The 21,976-nt window shown below is 38.6% G+C and overlaps 1 protein-coding gene and 1 non-coding gene across 7 annotated transcripts in view; both read right to left on the bottom strand.

Annotated features, from left to right (window-relative positions):
• The window catches only part of LIMCH1 (LIM and calponin homology domains 1), a 384,023-nt gene that overhangs the window by 97,774 nt on the left and 264,273 nt on the right, over window positions 1-21,976 (bottom strand). For all 6 annotated transcript variants that reach the window (XM_049790107.1, XM_049790108.1, XM_049790111.1 and 3 more), the window contains exons 4-6: window positions 14,662-14,768; window positions 7,076-7,106; window positions 3,327-3,437 (exon numbers count right to left, since the gene is read on the bottom strand). In XM_049790107.1, coding sequence (XP_049646064.1) covers window positions 3,327-3,437; window positions 7,076-7,106; window positions 14,662-14,768 — 249 coding nt within the window. The remainder of the gene's footprint in view (window positions 1-3,326; window positions 3,438-7,075; window positions 7,107-14,661; window positions 14,769-21,976) is intronic.
• LOC126032990 (U6 spliceosomal RNA) lies at window positions 13,434-13,540 on the bottom strand. The gene has a single exon (XR_007504148.1). It is a non-coding gene; the product is annotated as a U6 spliceosomal RNA (small nuclear RNA).

Genomic DNA, 21,976 nt, shown 5'->3' with positions numbered 1-21,976 from the left:
GAGAAATTTTTCCAAGAGATGAAAGGAATGGAGAGGCAGATTTACAAATGTTGACTTCTCCTTTCAGCTCTTGGACTTTTTCCCTCTTTTTTAAATTTTTTTCATTTTTTTGGCTTAGGGGACATAACCACTGATACCTAGGGATTATTTCTGGTTTTAAGCTCGAGAATCTCTCCTAGCAGTGCTTGGGGACTAAACTAGTAACAGAGATGGAACTGGGGCCAGCCACATAAAAGTTAAGTGCCTGTATATCACCGGTATTATCTATATGACCCACGTCTGAGATATGTTGAGTTATCTCATCTTCATGGTTTTCCCTTCTATCTGCTTTCTCCCTTTGTCCAGCTCATGTGTATCCTCCTTAACATATGCAGGTTCAGTGATAGGTCACTGTGATTTTGATTTCAGGATACTTTTTGTAATTCTGGTACAAAGAAACCTGCTATGACACCTAATCTGTGTGGATTAGTATGCCTCCCATGTGTTACCTGTATTACAGAACCTCACATGTTACACCAGAAGGAATAATTTTATACACATTTCTCACACTGAAAAATGACCATAAACTATTTCTGATCAGCCTACACTATGAAAGAAAACATTTCTATTTCAAATGTACTTCAGTTTTTCCTCACAATGAAAAGAAATTCCTCAATATCTGTTCTCTACATCTCCAACACAAATACAGTTTTTACCAGAAATATCTTCCACTTTCCTCAAGTCTTCCCTTGTTAGCTAGAAAAGCATGTATGGCTGAGTTTAGTTGAATGACTTTTCAAAAGGGTATGAAAAATCTTTCTTCCTCCTTATTTCTTTCTCTTGGTTCCAATGTATAAATTACAGTGAATGTTTATGCCTGGTCCCTGAAGCAGTACATGGACTAAGGATGATAGACAAAATAGATCCAAGGAGCCTGAGCTCATTTTGGTCACGGAACACTTCTTTCATCCCTAAACTGCTCAAGTCCAGACCTCATTTCTCTGAGTTAGAAATGAAAGTAGAGGAGCAGAGTTTAGGAGTTAAGATACATGACTTGCTTGCAGTCAACCCCAAAGTGATGTCAGCATTATATAGTATAAGCAGCATCATACCCTTTGGTCCTCTGACTGAAGTGCTGCGAGGGGGCCCAGGATCCCTCAGCATATTAGAGCCTCCTTTCCTCCATTTGTACTTTTCTTTTTTTTAAAAGGGGGCCACACCCAGTGACGCTCAGTGACACTCAGGGGGTTACTCCTTGCTATGCACTCAGAAATAACTCCAGGCTTGGGGGACCATATGGGACGTCCGGGATCGAACCAAGGTTCATCCTGGGTCAGCCACGTGCAAGGGCAAACGCCCTACTGTTGCGCTGCTGTGCTATCACTCTGGACCCCAAATCTTTGTACTTTATATAGAAGTTCAGGAATGGCACAGCTGGCTATTTTAGTTCAATCATGCTTTGCCCAGTGATGTCAGCTACAAGACATCTGAAGTAATTTCCTGTCTCAGTAAAAAGAGAAACTGGGACACTTGAGAAACCAATAGCTACTCAGTTTAGAGAAAAGCTGAATAGCTGTGAGAAATGTTAATGATATCATATCAGATTCCAAGGAAATTCTTAAAAGATTTCATTTTCATAGTTTTAGTTATTTTTTCATTTGTTTGTTTTGAGGGTGATTTGGGAATGACACCTGGTGATATCCAGGGACTATTTCTGGTTGTATGTTTAGGGGGTTACTCTTGGCAGGGCTCATGGGATAGATGGTACTGGGATTTATCTGAGGTGTGTCTTAATTCCTGGCCTCTCTCTTCAGCCCCAAGGCAGGGTTTTAGAAGAGGTGTGTGTGTGTGTGTGTGTGTGTGTGTGTGTGTGTATGTGTGTAAGAAGATTGAACTATCATGTTCCAAGCCCAGATTTAATGTACAAACAGTGAACATTTAGTCTTCATAATACAGACTCAAACTTACCTTTGTAGTTCCTCAAAGAACAGTCAAATGAGACATTAAAGAACAAGCAAGGGTTAAGATTAAAAAACAATGTGCTGTGTTTGATTGAGGGAGTGTATTTGTTTTATTATTTTTAAAAGGAATTTAGCATACAGGGTTTTGTTTATTTGTGTTACAACCAAAATGAAAGCTTTGCCCATTTATAAATACACAGTCCAGACTGGCTTTAGTTGAATGTTAAGAAAGTATTAGGACTGTTTGCTTTAAAAAAAGAGAATAACTCATTTGAAAGTGTATTTGAAAGTACATTTTTGCTTTTAGCATTAAAAGAAAAACTATGAAGTGCTAACTTTCTAAACAAGGTTTTGTTAGTGCATTTAGTTTTTCTGTTATAGAGATGGAGAAGAGGAGGGCTGTTTTTATTGATGGTACAATATGGGTCTTATCTCAAATCAATGGATGCTAATGTTTACAAATAGGCTCTATCAGTCTAGCAGAAAGGACTGGGTGGGGCTTCTTTGGGAATTAATAACACATCTGAAAGCTCCATATGAGTTAATACTCTTGTTAAATCTTTCAAACGAACACACAGGCAGGAATGCTTCACTGTTTCCCAGACAATTTTCCACCTAAGGTGGATCTTTCTCATTATCATATAAACAAAACTGTAAAGGTGGTACAAAATAGTGGCCAAATTTCCTGATTATTCTAATTCAATGGCCATAATAAGCATAGCATAAAAGAGAATGTATTTTATTATTCAGAACCTGTGCTGAGTGAAGGCCCAGGTAAGAAGTTGACTGACTCTACCTCACCCACACCAAAGCTCTGATGGGTAAGCAGAGAAAAGACCTTTAGGATGAAAGTTCAGGGCAAGTCTTTAGTTTTAAATAAAGTTGTATTGTTTCATTCCAGCGTCCAAACACTGAGCTGGTTGGCTTCCAGAGTTTTTCTTTTCTTCTTTTTTTTTTTTTATTTTGGGGCCACACCCGGTGACGCTGAGGGGTTACTTCTGGCTATGCACTCAGAAATTGCTCCTAGCTTGGGGGACCATATGAGATGTTAGGGGATCGAATTGCGGAATGTCCTAGGTTAGTCCGTGCAAGGCAAATGTCCTACAGCTGTGCCACTGCTCTGGCCCCAGCATCCAGAGTTTTAGACTGACAGATAAAACTTGCCCTTTCAGAATTCATGTCGGCTAGTGCTCAGCCTTCCATTCTCCAATGGACATCCCAGTTCAGGTAAGTGATAGACACAGGAGTAAAGGATGAGAGTTGTTTTTTGAGGACATTTTTGGCCCACACAATCTCACCACCCAGAGTTGTTAGAATCTTAATAAGCAAATAAGTTGCTACCTCATCTTGTCTAAACATCAGAGGATAAAATAATCATCAAGTTACCTTTTTCAGCTGAGTCAGCAAACCTTCAAATTCTTTCAAATTCAGCGTTGCTCCATTGTAGGATGTGCAGTTGTTCGCTGCTTTTCCCAGCCAGTAAATGGTCACCAAGACCTGCAGGACAAACCCATGTACACAGGCAAAATTTTCCCTTCAGAATTACTTATAAACATTGTTCCTTTTCACACAGCCCCTTCCCCCATCAAAAACAAAAAACAAAAAACAAAAAAAAACAGAAAAACAGAAAAGCAGGAAGGTGAGAATGTACACCCCATGATGGATGTAAACCACCTCCCAGAAGGTAGGCACTGAATGCAAAACCATTTGAATAAGAACTCAATGTTATATTCATCATCACAAAGATAATACAGGTGAAGTCTGATTCTCATCTTTTAAAAAGTTCATTGATGAGAAATTGATCTATAAGATACCAAGAGGGAAAACATGAATTTTATAAAAGTATTTTCCTAACTGGATGATTTCCCAGTTGGAAAACCAAACTTTTCCAAAACTCTGGAGTCTTTATACCTAGGTAAGTGATGAAACTGATTGTCAGTTCCTTTTAAGTAAGAGGCTTTGAAAAACCTATAATTCTACTTCTGGTAAGAGGGGCTCTGCTAAGACCAACATCAAAATCCCAAAGGAATGACAAAGGTTAAATAGTAGTTCCCAGTAATAGATTAACACAATATATCAAATTCAAATCAGAAGAAAGTAGTAGAATGAAGACCTAGCTTGTTATGCTGTTAGATAGCAATTCGGTGTTTTTAGCATGTATAAGGTTGCTGCCAATTCAACAACCTTGGATGTTGGAGAGTGTCTATGAATATTCAATGTTTTACAGACTGGAGTCCATAGGTTAGTTTTGTTGCCTTTGAAAAGAAATACAACAAAAGCAAATGCCTTCACATAGACTCTCCCATAAAACTCAGCATAGATTAGCTATAGATGATCTCCTTAAAATTGAATTATAGGGATCTGAAGTTTGTGGAAAAGCAAAGACCATTATTTAATTTTCACATTAGACCTTATTGCTTCAATAAGAAGAATGTATCTTGTACCTCCCTCCACTTGCTATGCCAGAAAATGCTTTGGTCAATGTGATATGTGCAAATGATTCCAAATGGCAACCAGCCCAAAATCTGGTTATATGTATCAATACCATGATGTGATTCAGTATTCTAGCTTTGTAGGAAGAGTTTACTTCTGGAATTCTTCAAAACTTCCAGAAGGTCTTTCTTCGTTGACTGCATACAAATAAATTTCCAGAGAACAGACAATTCTGAAGTTTATAAAGCTTGTTAGGCCCATAACTTAAATAATTTGTGCGAAGAATGTGATATTCTCTTGAAAGATATAAAAGAAGAATGGAAGATGATGTGTTTTAGATTTTTGGTTAAAAATTTAAAATTTATATACAAGGCACTGACAGAACTTTACAAGAAAAAACATCTAATCCCATCAAAAAATCGGGAGAAGAAATGGACAGTCACTTTGACAAAGAAGAAATACAAATGGCCAAAAGACACATGAGAAAATGCTCCACATCACTAATCATCAGGGAGATGCAAATCAAAACAACTATGAGGTACCACCTCACACCACAGAGAATGGCACACATCACAAAGAATGAGAATAAACAGTGTTGGCGGGGATGTGGAGAGAAAGGAACTCTTATCCACTGCTGGTGGGAATGCCATCTAGTTCAACCTTTATGGAAAGCAATATGGAGATTCCTCCAAAAACTGGAAATCGAGCTCCCATATGACCCAGCTATACCACTCCTAGGAATATACCCTAGGAACACAAAAACACAATACAAAACCCCCTTCCTTACACCTATATTCATTGCAGTACTATTTACCATAGCAAGACTCTGGAAACAACCAAGATGCCCTTCAACAGATGAATGGCTAAAGAAACTGTGGTACATATACACAATGGAATATTATGCAGCTGTCAGGAGAGATGAAGTCATGAAATTTTCCTATACATGGATGTACATGGAATCTATTATGCTGAGTGAAATAAGTCAGAGAGAGAGAAAAACGCAGAATGGTCTCACTCATCTATGGGTTTTAAGAAAAATAAAAGACATTCTTGCAATAATAATTTTCAGACACAAAAGAGAAAAGAGCTGGAAGTTACAGCTCACTTCAGGAAGTTCACCACAAAGAGTGATGAGTTTAGTTAAAGAAATAACTACATTTTGAACTGTCCTAATAATGAGAATATATGAGGGAAATGGAAAGCCTGTCTAGAGTACAGGCGGGGGTCGGATGGGGAGGAGGGAAATTTGGGACATTGGTGATGGGAACGTTGCACTCGTGATGGGTGGTGTTCTTTACATGACTGAAACTCAAACACAATCATGTATGTAATCAAGGTGTTTAAATAAAATATATTAAAAAATTGTGAGCTGGTCCCCTGGATATCTTTTTATTTAAAAGTTAGAAACTTTGGGGACCAGAGAGATAGCATGGAAGTAGGACTTTTGCCTTGCATCCAAAAGGACAGTGGTTTGAATCCCGGCATCCCATATAGTCCCCCAAGCCTGAAAAAAAAATTTTAAATTTGTTGTTTTGGGGACACATCTAGGTATGACTGAGGCTTACTCCTTGTTCAGGGATCAGTCCTGTTGATGTTCAGTGGACCATAAGTTTCTGGGGCTTGAACCAGGTTGAACTGCATATAAGGCAAGAGCCTTATCCATTGTTTTGTCTCTCTGGCCCCTATGGTATTTGGGCAAGGAACATGACATACCTGGTTTATTCATACAAGGTTTATTCATGGCTCTGCAATTAGGTACTTACTCTTGGTAAACTTATGAAACCATATGGGGTGATGGGGATTGAACCTGGGTCAGCTGTGTGCAAGGCAAGAGCCCTATCTGCTATATTATTGCTTCAGCCTCTGATATTTTTTATATGTTTAATTATAGTGAAAAAAGGTTTCTATCCCTCATTAGCTAGTGGAGGGGTGGGAAAATAGCTACAAATGAGAATATTAATAAATTAAAATAACATCCTGGGAAACAAAGAAAAGGGGGATGGTCAAAATCCATTTTTAAATCATACATACATGAAGTTATTTCTAACATTGTTCAATGTAAACTTAAAATAAAAGATGACTAACATACACTGTCATTTGAAAGTAAGTGTTAATTTCAAAACATTGATTTGGGAAGTGCTGATACGCATTCAAAAGCTGAACCTGCCAACAAACTAAAGGTCCACAACAGTCAACACTGTACATGTTATGCTGATCTTTCCCCAAGGCAACTGCTAAATATGACAACTCCATCTGTGCCCACCAACAGGAAGGAGAGAAAGAGATCAATTTGTTTAAGAAACAAAATCACAAACCAAGAATAAGCTTATATTTGTTTCTTTCTGGATTGAGCATTTCTCTAAAGTGAACACTTCCCTGCAATCCACCATTTAAATTTCTTAGTTATTAGGTATTCTATCTGAGGCACATATACTTATTTTCTAAGAAGAACTCTTTGCAGCAACAAATTGAGCTTAAGACCTAAATATTATACTTGATCCATTAAAGTCAGAAGAAGGAAGTTTGCCCAGGGGGTGTGGCTGGGGTCATTAGTAGAGGGAAGTTGAAGGGATTGGTGAATTGAAGGGATTGGTGGTGAAACATTATATGCCTGAGCTTCAAAAATAAATAACTTTGTAATTTTATAGTGACTAGATAATTAAAAAAAAAAACAAATTTCCAGATAAAGTTAACATACTTACATTTTTCAGTTTTCTACTACAATCAAGGCTCCTACAAATAAAAATAAAATAAAGTATGATTAGAATTGCAGTTTTTAGGGGCCGGGCGGTGGCGCTAAAGATAAGGTGCCTGCCTTGCCTGTGCTAGCCTTGGACGGACCGCGGTTCAATCCCCCGGTGTCCCATATGGTCCCCCAAGCCAGGAGCAACTTCTGAGCACATAGCCAGGAGTAACCCCTGAGCATAACCGGGTGTGGCCCAAAAACAAAACAAAACAAAACAAAAAAAAGAATTGCAGTTTTTAACTTTTCACCCAAACATACCTAAGATCTTGTAATTAACTAACATAATGAGATCAGGTAAATTACTGATATCAGATAAATTACTCAGGGCTTTAACCAGTGATTTCAGGTACTACAGAAAATTATTTAAGAAAATAAAAACATAGAAGAAGGTGGGATTAAAATTCCATAAAAAGATGAATGCTTTGTAACATCTGGAAAATGAAAATTCCAGTTAAAACTGGAACTGTTTATATTTGCATTCTCAAAGCTTAACTGTTAAAATTAAAAAAAAAGTGCCTTGATTATAGACTACTGTCAAATTGAGATCTGACTGTTATTCAGCAGTCTTTTTCGTACAGCACTTTTTTTTTTAAGTTCTGAAATCTTTACTAAACAGACCTGAAAATACATGTACAAGAAACAGCACTATTCAAATATTTGTTCCTTTCTGCTATGGACATCAATTAGTTTTGGGAATTAACCTAAACAGGAAAATATGCATCTTAGGTTTAAATATATACACATGCATTCTTAAATATGCATAAATGTTTATTCTCAAACTATAAACTTCCCAACATGACTTAGTGATACTTTCTAAACACCCATTCAGTGAAATTTAAAAAAATCTCCAAAATCATGCCAAAATTTTTCAAATAATTCAAACAATAAATAGAAGAAAAATATTTTTCTAGAGTAATTTTAGTTGGGGACCAAAATGACTATTTTCAAAAAGAAGGGGGCTGGAGTAATAGCACAGTGGTAGGCCATTTGCCTTGTATGCTGCTGAACTGGATAGACCCAGGTTCAATCCCCAGTGTCCCACATGGTTTCCCAATCCTGCCAGGAGTGATTTCTGAGCTCAGAGCCAAGAGTACTGAATGCTGCCAGGTGTGGCTATAAAACAAAAAAAGAATGGGGTGTGTGTAATACAAATCAGTCAAGAATTCCTTCCATTTATTCAGATCCTGATGATGATTGCTGTATGTTATAATAAAATATATATTAAAGAATAGATGAACATTTTTAAGTCCATTAATGCCTACACACACCAAGGAGATAACCTTAACAGAAGGGACTTGAAAGAAATTGTGGTTCAATTTATATTTGATTAAGAGAATAGTCCCTGGTTTCCCCCCTTTTAATAAAAAAAAAAATGATGTGTCACTATCTTCTTAGACAGTTTCTCATTTTTTTTTTTGGTCTGTTTCTGTTTTTTGGTCTCATGGAACTCAGGGAGGTATGTGGTACCAGGGATCAAATTCAAGCTCCTGAATGCACTCCAGATTTGTGAACCATCTCCCTTGTCCTGCTTAAGTTTCCTAAATGAAAAAGGCAGATGAAAGGTCTGAGAATAAACTGAAAAATACTTTGCATGCAGAAGTCCTGGGTCAATGCTTAGTATTTACAATCCCTTGAGCACTGTCAGGTGTGCTCCTCTCCCCACCCCCCCACACCTACACACACTTTAAACATCTATAACAAAAATCTGAAATATTACTGAAAAGCAAGTGAAAAGAGGGAATATGAAAGTTCTGTCTGCATTTTCTTTCTTTTTTTAACCTGAATATTAATTTTATTATTATTATTTTTTTAATTATGAGAACAAAGATGCAAAGAAAGAGGACAAGGTAAAGTTACAGTGGAAGGACAATCACCCATAACATAATTCTCAGAAGAAGTCCCCTTGCTGATATCTTAACTTTGACTTTCAGCCAAAGAACATTAAGATATAAATTAAGAAATAAAACAGAATACATGTACAATTACACTGTCCCTCAAGTCCCCAGATTGTAACACATTATAATATTTCTTAACAGCACACAAGGCAATCTAAAGCCATAAAACTTACGTAACTCCTTAAATATTAGAGGCATAGTATTTTTTACATTTCCATGTACATGCATATTAGCTTAAGTTAACCTCAAATTTTAAGTGTTTTTTTTTAAGGATTAGAGTCAAAGGAGCACAGTAAAATGGCGTTAGAGTGGCAATTGTTGTTTGCATAGGCCCACCAAAATATGAGAGGCATGGAAACAATACAAAGGCCTAAATACAAAGAGACCCTGCCCCTGAAGTTTCCTGGCATAAGACCAACTCTAGGCTCCAGGCAAGCTAGATCGTCCAACCCAAGACATTGTCCGTAGTGCCAACACACTTTTCACACAGTCTCTGTTGTTGGTATCATGTTTCTGTATTAAAGATCCTGGAATCTGCATATCCTACATTGAAGTCAGGATGTGGAGCGTCTTCTTGTTTCACCTCACCATTAAAGGGCAATGCAGGAAGCCCTGTCCTGTAAGCAGGTCATTATTGTTAAGTCTTCTCAGTGTTAAGGGAAGTCTCTTTTGAGCAGGTCAATGTCTGAGCAGTGGTAGGGTCTTTCGTGGTAGAGGATTGCTTCCAGGTGATGTTATAGACAAACCTGGATGTTTCGTGGATGGCTTCCCTGGTTCAGGGGTGAATAAAAAATGCCCTTTCTTCTGAGGCCTGTGCCAGGTCATTATGTCAATGTTCAGGGTGCAAGGTCCCTTTGCACTACAAAATTTGTGTATTCCAATCTCTATTAGATAGGATCTTATTTGTATGTATAGTATTTTATCATTTTAATGTGCCTATGCAAAAAAGGAGCAATGCCACGTGGCGTTATTGGTGCATAAGGGGGACAAAAAAACAAGTCCAATAATCCCCATGACATGGTTCAATCATAAGCATTAAACTGGGGGACTCTTTCACCAAAATTCCTTGTTGAACAGCTCATAAAGAGAAGATAAAAAGTGGTTAGAATCGTCACTGTATAAGAATATTTAGTAAGACTTATAGTTGTCAGGGAAAAACACAAAGTATTCTAAAGACATACGTGTCCATTTTATGTCTTTTGAAACAGTTCGGGGTTGTTACACACAATGCACGGCTTTGGTCTGTGATTAGGATTGTGCAATACTGAAGTTAAAAAGAGTAATGTGGGTTAGTGATGTTTGAGGCGGGTGAGAGAGTTAAGGACTAAAAGTGAGATTTCAAGGGGTGTAGAAAGGGCAGAATGGACATTCTGGATACGCAGAACATAACATTAAGATAAGGAATACTCTTAATACAGGCAGAGCGTGGGGCTAGGGCCCCCGCACGGTTTTCCATATGCAGAATGGTCAGAAATTGCCAGTGACAAACTTAGCGCAACCGAGCAAATCTCAGCACAACCCAAGTTAGGACCAACCATTTCTGGCCGCCTGGGCTGCCACCCCAGAAGGCCTGGAGGCCGGGGGCAGAAGAGGGGAAGGCTGGGGGCCTATTAAGGCTCCCAGCGCACCCAAGTTAGGGAGAAGGCCCTCCACATGGGGTCTCCCCCAACCCCATGCCGGCTAGAGCTAGCACAGAGAGCCGGAAGCCAGGATCTGCCCGCCCCACACCCTGTGCCCTTCCCTCCCTAGAGCTGAGGAAGGGTGGGGAAAGCCTGGGATCCCATCCAGGAGGGACCCCCCCCCACACCCACCCTTTCTGGCCACCTGGGCTGCCACCCCAGAAGGCCTGGAGGCCAGGGGCAGAAGAGGGGAAGGCTGGGAGCCTATTAAGGCTCTCAGCGCACCCAAGTTAGGGAGAAGGCCTTCCACATGGGGTCTCCCCCAACCCCAAGCCAGCTAGAGCTAGCCTCCAGCTCAAGAGAGGCTCTGTCTGCATTTTCAATGAAAGTTTATTGCCTCAAATTGTGCCCCAGTGGCAAAACACCAAGCTTGGCCTGCATAGTAGGAGCTCACAAAATAGTTGTTGAATGACTTCACGTAACAGTCAATGATACGGAAATGCTTCCAAGGTTTTCAGAACTCCGGAGTAAGCTAAATCTTTCCCCATTTTCCTCCAGTTGTTTCCTCTAGCCTGAAATTATTCTGCTGCTTTTCTGGGTTGTCTTTTCCCTTCCTCTCTGAACTGGCTGGTTTCCAGTATAGGTAAAGACCACTAAATTACACATGAAGGAATGATTGGCAGCTTTTTTCTTTTTGCCCCCCCCCCCCACTTTTGGGTCTTTAAGTAAGACAAATGACCTATAATAAAGTTAAACTAAGGAGTATTTTTCATAAGTTTCAGAAAAGCATCAAACTTTTCCTCTGTGGGTACTCCCCTTTGCTGGATGACTTATAACTACTAATGGGTGTCAGAGGAATGGTCTCCTTCTCTGTTAATGTTCTCCTCAATCCTCAGAGGGAAAAGCAGAGAAATCAAGCATTTCTCACTTTAATCTACCATAGCTATAAAATCTCCATACATTACAAATGTCCCTTGTATGGGGATTAAGTGAAACCAGAGGTACTGAAAGGAAAGTTGTAAACCAGCTAGGTCAAACCATACACTAACCCTAGACTTGGGTTTCTAGGTACAATAAATGAATCTGCAGCACAGTTTTAATATGAAATTCTTAATGTTCTTCTAGGTACTCAGACAACTACATAAAACATTTTCCTCCATCATTATTCTGAGTTTAATACTCTAGAATGTTTGTAAATACCTTTTCCTCCACACATGTCCCTGTATATGACCCTACCACACTCCAGATGACTTCCCCAAATCTCAACTCCATAAGCAGATCTGGTTATAATTTCCCTTTTATGTTTCAGCCCCCAGCTACAATATTTAGAAAAGAGACCACTCTTGAGGTCCTCTGGACTTCCTCTACTCCCCAATTTTGTTGAGATGTCCTTGGCATATAATATTGTCTACTTTTTTAGGTGCAAGGATCAAACCTAGGACTTCACACAAACCAGACACGTAAGATACTACTGAGCCAGTCACATTTCTGAATCACTAAAATTTTTAATGAAAATTAATTTTTTTTGTGAACCAGAGAGAGGATAGGACTTAAGACAACTTACTGTCATTTAGCCAACCCAGGTTTGATTCCCCAATACTACATTGTACTCTGAGCACTGCCTAGAGTGAGTCCTGAGTACAGAGTTCTGATCCTTAGCACCACATAGTTCCCAGAGCACTGTTGAGTGTGACCCAAAACTTTTTGTTTGGGGCTATACCCAGCAGCATTCAGGGACTACTCCCAGTAAAAGGGTCACTCCTGGTGGTGATCGGGGAACATGCAGTGCTGGGGACTGGACCTGGGCATGCAATTTTGCATGCAAATTATATGCTTAGTTCAAGTCATTGAGGAAATTCTCTGGACCAACATAATTTAAGGTGTAAAACATAATGATCTGATAAATGAATATATGGCAATGCTCACTATCTTTTATATCATCTATTTTATTTTCTTTTGAAGCACTTATCCTTTTTCTGCAATCATTTGTATTGTTTCTAGTTAATGATTGTTTCTTGACACTGGAGAGTAAATTCCATGTGAACAGAAGGACACAAATCACTTCACACATTCTGATTCCCTAAAGTGCCTTACACATTGTAGCTGCTCACTCAGTAAACACTGGCTGAACGAATGAGGAATAGAGTCAGAGAAAGGGGATAAAGAAGTGTTACCTAACATAAATAAAAATGTTCAAGTAGGGCCGGACAGATAGCACAGCAGTGGGATGTTTGCCTTGCAAGCAGTCAATCCGGGATGAACGGTGGTTCGAATCCCGGCATCCCATATGGTTCCTCCATGCCTGCCAGGAGCCATTTCTGAGCGCAGAGCCAGGAGTAAGCCCTGAGTGCTACTGGGTGTGACCCCTCCCCCCAAAACCTCCCCAAAAATGCTCAAGTAAAGGAAAAACTTAAAATGGGAGACCATGAGGAGAAAATAATGAGAAGGAAGTAAAGGAACAAGAGAAAGAAAGAAAGGCAAACTCAGAAAAGGGAAGATGAAGAAAAGAAGCAGAGAGATAAGGACAGAAAAAGAGAAGGTAACAGCACACTGATCCACCTATAATGGACTGTTATTTGGTTTACCTTTCCCCTTTACATTGCTTTTCATACCTTTAAATTAAAGTCTCTTTCTTTTTTTTTTCTAATTTTTTTTGGTGTTGAACATCCAGCAATGCTTTGGCGCCATTCATGATTATACTCAGGGATCACTCCAGTCAGCATGCTGGGGAACATACATATATGGTGCTGGGGACTGAACCTGGGTCAGATGTATGCAAAGCAATTTCTTTAACATTTTTTTTAATATGGAACGCTTCACGAATTTGCATGTCATCCTTGTGCAGGGGCCATGCTAATCTTCTCTATATTGTTCCAATTTTAGTATATGTGCTGCCGAAGCAAGCACTTCTTAAACTCTTGTTCTATCTTTATGGCCCCTCCATGAGAGACAGTAAGGAATGACAACACATAGAAAATAGAAAAGCTATGATTGGTGATTAATCAGGCTGATTTGTTTTCATATTTTCTGTCCAAACTCATAAAATCCACTGTAGAATCCTAAATGGAATCAATGCAGTAGTTCCCACTCTTTTCCAGCTTATTTTTTTCTTATCCTTTAAAAAAAGTTAGTATCATCAAATAGTATAAAATAAGTAGCCAGGCATACTGGCTTCTTTCCTTTTGACTATTCTATAAGACAAAATGGCCTAAAATAATCAGAAAAAGTATAGACTATCCCTAATACTCATGAATATAAATTAAATTTATTACTAAGGCATATCCATGCCACATATATCTTAGGGTAAAGGAAAATGAGTGAAACCAGAACCATCTAAAGAACTTCTCAAGAATAGGAAAATAAGCTCTATCACAATCTCACAAAGACCTTTCCTATCCTTTCCCTGCTCACAAACTTTGAATTTAGCAGAGAAGTTCATTTTATTATGTACTCTCCTTTAAAAATTCTCTTTGCTGAGAATTTAACCCCAAACATGGCTCACTGAGTAGACACAGGAAACAATATCTAAATAGATGATGATCCATCTTCAAAGAAACTGAGCACTGACACATAGAAAACAGTTACAAATGTAAATGAAGAAGAGATTTCTCCATAATCTAAAGTCTACTCTACATAATAAACAGAGTTCAGCTGTTTACCCACTTTGCAGTCTTCCAAAAATCTATTCAAATGCCCATATGGAGCCAAAGAAAGCTTTTTGTTGAACACATAGATTCTGTGCCTATTTTCCCACTGCCTCTATTAAGTTTCATCTAATATATTCTCTTTCTTCAGATTCTTAACCTACAGGCATGCTCTTTGATTTTCAAATAATTCTGTTTAACCAGAATGAAGACTATACATACAGAGAGAAGCACAATGTGTTTTTAAAGTTTGCTTTTTTTAAAGTCACATTTTTATTTTATCAGGCCAAATTCCTAGACCTCTTAGGCCATACAACATCATAATAAAAGCACAGGTCAAGGCATCTGTGGGCTTTCCTGGACCATAAATCATGTCTTACTTACTTGACTGTTACTCGGTTGGATGTATCCTGTAGGTCACTTGGATCAAAAAGCTGAGATTCCTTAAGGCCAAGCTCTTTACAACCCCTCAAGAATAAGATGATATTGTCCTGGAAGAAAGAAAAGACACAACCACGTCAATAGAGTCTGAATTACTGGAGGAAAATCAGGTTTTAAGGCAATAAGGGTTATATGTAACTCACAGTTTGCTGTATGATATATTAATACATTATTAGGCCCTGCCAGAGTAAACAGACTTGAACTTTCTAAACCCCAGCCACACCAGATTCATTTTTGACTATTACTTTGACATAATTGTAGAAAACTACAAATAAAATATTAAAAAGCAGAACTTAGTGCCTTTGGGAAAAACTGTACTTAAAAATCAATCCCTATTGCCCCAGAATTTTTATCATATTTTATTGTCTAAAATATGGTTCCAATCTGTGATTAAAAACAGATTTTATTACTATCATCTTCACTAAATTTTCCCCTATAATTGGCCTTTTAAATTAAACCTTTATCAATGAGTTCAATCTCTTTGTGGGCTATAAATAGAAAAAAAACCTCAGGCTTAATTTGAGGAGAGGTGGAAAGTAGGAACAAGGAATGTTTTTGTTTGTGAATCACACGTGTAAGATACTCCTGTTTCACTGTTCTGGGGTCAGCTTAGGAACCATATGGCACCAAAGATCAAACATGCAGATGATTTGCTCTAACACTTTCAGTTATCTCCTGGGTCATCGCTTTTTGCAGGTACAATTTACTTTAAACTTGAAGAACAGTAAGGCACATATGACAAGTAGATTTCTGGTCTTTTATCTGTTGGTAGCTACTACAAATATAATTCTGAAAAGATTTTAAATTGTGGGTCCTCTTTGGAATTCTGGGTTATCAGCAGCAGATTTGCCAGTTATGTCTCTAACTATACCCTTCCTGGAAGAATTCTATCAAGCTAACTGGCACCATAGGCTAATCAATGCTACAGGAGAATAATAGAATATCAGCTCTAATCTCCCGTCTCCATGAATACCATCTGAACATTATAAGGAAAGATGCTTAAACACACCTGAAATGATGGTGGTGGTTGCTGAATCACATAGTCATCTAAATGTGATTCAACAAAGGGAACAGAAAGGATAGTGTTTCCCAGTTAACCAAGCATATAGGCAGGATCCTAGGATGATGTATTCAAACTCACAAATGCTGGCCTTGGGCCCAACAGTTACAAGCCCAACTTTTGAGTTTGATTCTAGTACATGCCTGGCAAGTGCCTGACTCAGTATCCCACAGTCCTGCAAGCATTGCTGAATGAAGCTCTGGAGGTGCCTGAGCACCACTGGGGTAGCCTGAGTATCTCTGTCACTGCAGGGCCTAAGTAGCATTGTATCACTGTGCCCTGAGCTAAACTGATGGCTGTTGCTGAAAATCAACGTGAGCCCCTGGACTTTCTAAACATTTTTCTTCTCCATTTTTCCCTACATCTAGGTCCTTCCTTGGCTAGTGCTTGCAAGGTAGACACCTTACCTCTAGGGCCACCTCTCGGGCCCCTACTTTGCATGACTTTTAATGATTGAATTTATTCCATTTCCAGAATGTTAGAGTGCTCTGCTTTCTTGGCAATCTATTTTTGATTAAATAACTATAAGCAAGGGAAGAAAAAAAGGTGGGATTCTTTTGAAAGAAATATGAGTTTCTACCTATATACAGAGTATCAAAATTTAAGGATAACATATTTATTTAAAAATTTTATTTTGTGCCAAAAAATAACTGCATTTTGAAGTGGCTGAGTGAGTACATTCTGGCTGCGGGATCGCTCTTCCCTGCTGTAACTTTGTTCACTCTGAGGACTGTCAACTAGAGGCAGCAGAAGAGCAGCGGCTGTGCACTCTTTCTAATCAATGAACCCCACCACAACACGCAGGAAAAACCACACTACAAGCGTGACAATGGGGAACCCTCGCAGGCAAACACCATCCACAGAGAATGAAGACGAAAGCTCGGATGACCTAATAAATTCCAACCACCTGATTAACCTTTCAGATAAGGAGTTTAGAATAGAAATATGGAATATGTTCGTAGAACTCAAAAAAAGCAAAGATAGATCTGAAGAGAACACAAAGACAGAAATCAGAAAACTCCAAACTGAAATAACAAATCTGAAAAACACGGTTGCTCAACTGAAAACCTCAATGGACAGCCTTGCCAACAGGGTATCAGCAGCTGAGGAGAGAATCAGAGTACTGGAAGATGTGATGCAGAAAAACTCAACACAGCAGAAGAAATTGGAAAAGAATCTTAAGACAAACGAACAAGCAATGGAAAAAGTACTCAAGGCATGTGAACAGATGAAAACAGAAGTCTTTGATAAACTCAACAGAAACAACATAAGAATCATTGGAGTCCCAGAAACCCAGGAAGGAGATCTCCAAGAAGAATCAACTGTCAAAGACATCATCAAAGAGATACTCCCAGAGTTAAAGACTACATGCAATCAAATCCTGCATGCCCGAAGAATACCAGCTAAAAGAGACCCAAAGAAAAACACCCCAAGACATATCCTCATTACAATGACAAATCCCATAGATAGAAATAGAATACTGAAAGCAGCAAGATCAAAAAGGGAAATTACATTCAAAGGAGCATCCCTAAGACAGAAGACATGTCACAAGAAACTCTCAAGGCCAGAAGACAGTGGTGAGATATTGTGACAAGACTGAATGAAATGAACGCCTCACCAAGAATACTGCACCCAGCCCGACTCACATTCAGGTTTGAAGGAAGGATACATAGCTTCATGGATAAACAACAGCTCAGAAACTTCACAGATGATAAACCAGCCTTAAAGGAAAAACTGACAGGTCTACTCTAAGACAAGAGAGACCAACAAACACAGCAAACTTATCTACAAAGATGACATTAAACCCTATGACAATCACCTCCCTCAATGTCAATGGACTAAATTCACCAATTAAAAGACACAGAGTGGCAAAATGGGTCAAAAAGATGAATCCAACCTTCTGCTGCCTACAAGAAACACATCTGAATAGTCATAACAAACATAGACTCAAATCAAAGGCTGGAGGAAAATCATCCAAGCAAACAATACCTTCAAAAAAGCTGGGGTGGCCATATTAACATCTGATGACACCAACTTTATACTCAGAAAAGTGGTAAGGGACAAAGATGGACACTATGTATTAATCAAGGGATATGTGCAACAGGAAGAAATCAGACTATTAAACATATATGCACCCAAAGAGACCAGCAAATTATCTAATACAATTACTGACAAATCTGAAAGAAGAAATCAATAATAACACAATCATTGTGGGAGACCTCAACACAGCCCTATCAACACTTGATAGGTCAACCAGACTGAAACCCAACAAAAACATACTAGTCCTGAAAAGAGTTATGAAAGAAAGAGGGCTAGTAGATATATACAGGACACTCCATCCCAAAAAAACTGGATACACAATCTTTTCCAATGTACATGGGTCATTCTCCAGAATAGACTACATGCTGACACATAAATGCTGACACATAAAACATACTTCCATAAAATCAAGAGGATAGAAATCTTGCAGGATACCTTTGCTGACCACAAGGCTCTGAAATTAGATGTAAACTACAAAGCCACACAGAAGAAAAACTTTAACAATTAGAAATTAAACACCCTGCTACTGAACAACCAGTGGGTCCGAGATGAAATCAAAAAGGAAATCAAAACTTTTCTGGAAACAAATGATAATGAAGACACAAACTGCCAGAATCTATGGGACACAGCAAAAGCGGTCCTGAGAGGAAAATTTATAGCTCTACAAGCACACATCAGGAAGGAAGAAGGAGCATACCTGAATAACTTAATGGCGCATCTCAAAAAATCAGAAAATGACCAACAAAAGGAACCAAAAATAGGGAGACAGAAGGAAATAACAAAGCTGAAAGCAGAACTCAATGAAGTGGAAAACCAAAAAGCAATCGGAATGATCAACGAAAGCAGAAGCTGGTTTTTTGAAAAAATAAACAAGATTGATAGACCATTGGCAAAACTCACAAAGAAAGAGAGAGAGAGAAATCTGATAACCCGTATTAGACATGAAAAGGGGGAGATCACGACAGAAATGGCAGAGATCCAAAGGGTAATCAGAGACTACTTTGTGAAACTTTATGCTACAAAACATGAGAACCTAGAAGAAATGGAAAAATTCTTGGACACTTATAACCTTCCATATTTAAGTAAGGAGGATGTAGCATATCTAAACACCCCCATCACTACTGAGGAAATTGAAACTGTAATCAAACATCTGCCCAAAAAGAAAAGCCCAGGCCCAGATGGTTTTCCTAATGAATTTTTTCAAATCTTTCAAGAGGAGCTACTACCAATCCTAGCCAAGCTCTTCCATGAAATTGAAAAAACGGGAACACTCCCAAACAGCTTTTATGAAGCCAACATCACCTTGATACCAAAACCAGACAGAAACGCTGCCAAAAAAGAAAATTACAGACCAATATCCCTGATGAATGCTGATGCAAAGATCTTCAACAAAATTCTGGCAAATAGGATCCAATGCATCATCAAGAAGATCATACACTATGACCAAGTAGGTTTCATCCCAGGAATGCAAGGATGGTTTAACATCCGTAAATCTATTAACATCATACACAACATCAACAACAAGAAAAATAAAAATCACATGATTATATCAATAGATGCAGAGAAAGCATTTGATAAGGTCCAACAGCCATTCTTGATCAAAACTCTCAGCATGATGGGAATGGAAGGAACCGTTCTCAATATAGTTAAGGCCATCTACCACAAGCCAGTGGCAAATATTATCCTCAATGGAGAAAAACTAAAAGCCTTTTGTCTAAATTCTGGTACAAGACAAGGCTGTCCGCTCTCACCACTCCTCTTCAACATAGTACTGGAAATTCTTGCTATAGTGATCAGGAAAGAAAAAGATATCAAGGGAATCCAGATAGAAAAGAAAGAAGTCAAGCTCTCAGTGTTTGCAGACAACATGATACTCTACTTAGAAAACCCTAAAGACTCTACCAAAAAGCTTCTAGAAACAATAGATTCATATAGCAAGATGGCAGGCTACAAAATCAACCTACAGAAATCAATGGCCTTTTTATACACCAATAATGATAGGGAAGAAATGGAAGTCAGGAAGGCAATCCCATTCACAATAGTGCCACACAAACTCAAATATCTTGGAGTCAACTTGACCAAAGACATGAAGGACCTATACAAAGAAAACTATAAAGCCCTGCTCCAAGAAATAAGAGAGGACACACGGAAATGGAAACACATACCCTGCTCATGGATTGCAGGATTAACATAATTAAAATTGCAATACTCCCCAAAGCATTATACAGATTTAATGCGATCCCCTTAAAAATACCCATGACATTCTTCAAAGAAGTGGATCAAACACTTATGAAGTTCATCTGGAACAATAAACACCCTCGAATAGCTAAAGCACTCCTAGGGAAAAGGAAAATGGGAGGCATTACTTTCCCCAAGTTTAAACTGTACTACAAAGCAATAGTTATCAAAACAGCATGGTATTGGAATAAAGATAGACCCTCAGATCAGTGGAATAGGCTTGAGCTCTCAGAGAACATTCCCCAGACATACAATTACCTAATTTTTGACAAAGGAGCAAGAAATCCTAAGTGGAGCAGGGAAAATCTCTTCAACAAGTGGTGCTGGCAGAACTGGTTAGCCACTTGCAAAAAAGCGAACATAGACCCCCAGTTAACATCATGTACGAAGGTAAAATCCAAATGGATTAAAGACCTTGATATCAGACCGTATATCATAAGGTATATAGAACAACACGTTGGTAAAACACTCCATGACATTGAGACTAAAGGCATCTTCAAGGAGGAAACTGCACTTTCCAAACAAGTGGAAGCAGAGATCAACAGATGGGAATACATTAAACTGAGAAGCTTCTGCACCTCAAAAGAAATAGTGCCCAGGATATAAGAGCCCACCACTGAGTGGGAGAAACTATTCACCCAACACCCTTCAGATAAGGGGCTAATATCCAAAATATACAGGGCACTGACAGAATTTTACAAGAAAAAAACATCTAATCCCATCAAAAAAATGGGGAGAAGAAATGAACAGACACTTTGATAAAAAAAAAATACAGATGGCCAAAAGGCACATGAAAAAATGCTCCTCATCACTAATCATCAGGGAGATGCAAATCAAAACAACGATGAGATACTATCTCACACCACAGAGATTGGCGCACATCACAAAAAATGAGAACAATCAGTGCTGGTGGGGATGTGGAGAGAAAGGTACTCTTATCCACTACTGGTGGGAATGACACCTAGTACAGCCTCTATGGAAAGTGATATGGAGATTCCTTCAAAATCTGGAAATTGAGCTCCCATTCAACCCAGCTCTTCCACTTTTAGGGATATATCCTAAGAACACAAGAATACAATACAAAAACCCCTTCCTCACACCTATATTTATTGCAGCACTATTCACAATAGCCAGGCTCTGGAAACAACCAAGATGCCCTTCAACAGACGAATGGCTAAAGAAACAATGGAATATTATGCAGCCATCAGGAGAGATGAAGTCATGAAATTTTCCTATACATGGATGTACCTGGAATCTATCATGCTGAGTGAAATAAGTCAGAGGGAGAGAGAGAGAGACGTAGAATAGTCTCACTCATCTATGGGTTTTAAGAAAAATAAAAGTCATTTTTGTAACAATCCTCAGAGACAATGAGAGGAGGGCTGGAACACCAGCTCACTCCATGAAGCTCACCACAAATAGTAGTGAGTATAGCTATAGAAATAACTACACAGAGAACTACCATAATCAAGTGAATGAATGAGGGAACTGGAAAGCCTGTCTAGAGTACAGGTGGGGGTGGGGTGGGATGGAGGGAGATTTGGGACATTGGTGGTGGGAATGTTGCACTGGTGAAGGGGGGTGTTCTTTACATGACTGAAACCTAATCACAATCATTTATGTAATCAAGATGTTCAAATAAAGAAGGAAAAATATTATTTTGTGCCAAAATTGTAGTTGTTCAGAAATAGATTCTGTAGACTCATCTCTAATTAACCTTTCAGTTAATAATTTTATTACTAAATTGCCTATCATGTGGGTTGTACAACCTTCTAGATATAGTTAATTCTCAAAGTACTTATCTTTATTTAGTGCCCAGATATCATAAATGGGTCACACCACTTTCCAGAGACTAAAAATCCAAAGTCTTTTCTCCTTGGAAATAAAAAAATTTTTAAGTGTCAGTAGACAAAACAATTT

The sequence above is a fragment of the Suncus etruscus genome, chromosome 16 (assembly GCF_024139225.1).
Source record: "Suncus etruscus isolate mSunEtr1 chromosome 16, mSunEtr1.pri.cur, whole genome shotgun sequence".
Lineage (NCBI taxonomy): Eukaryota > Metazoa > Chordata > Mammalia > Eulipotyphla > Soricidae > Suncus > Suncus etruscus.
This window is presented reverse-complemented; position numbering and strand designations above follow the sequence as displayed.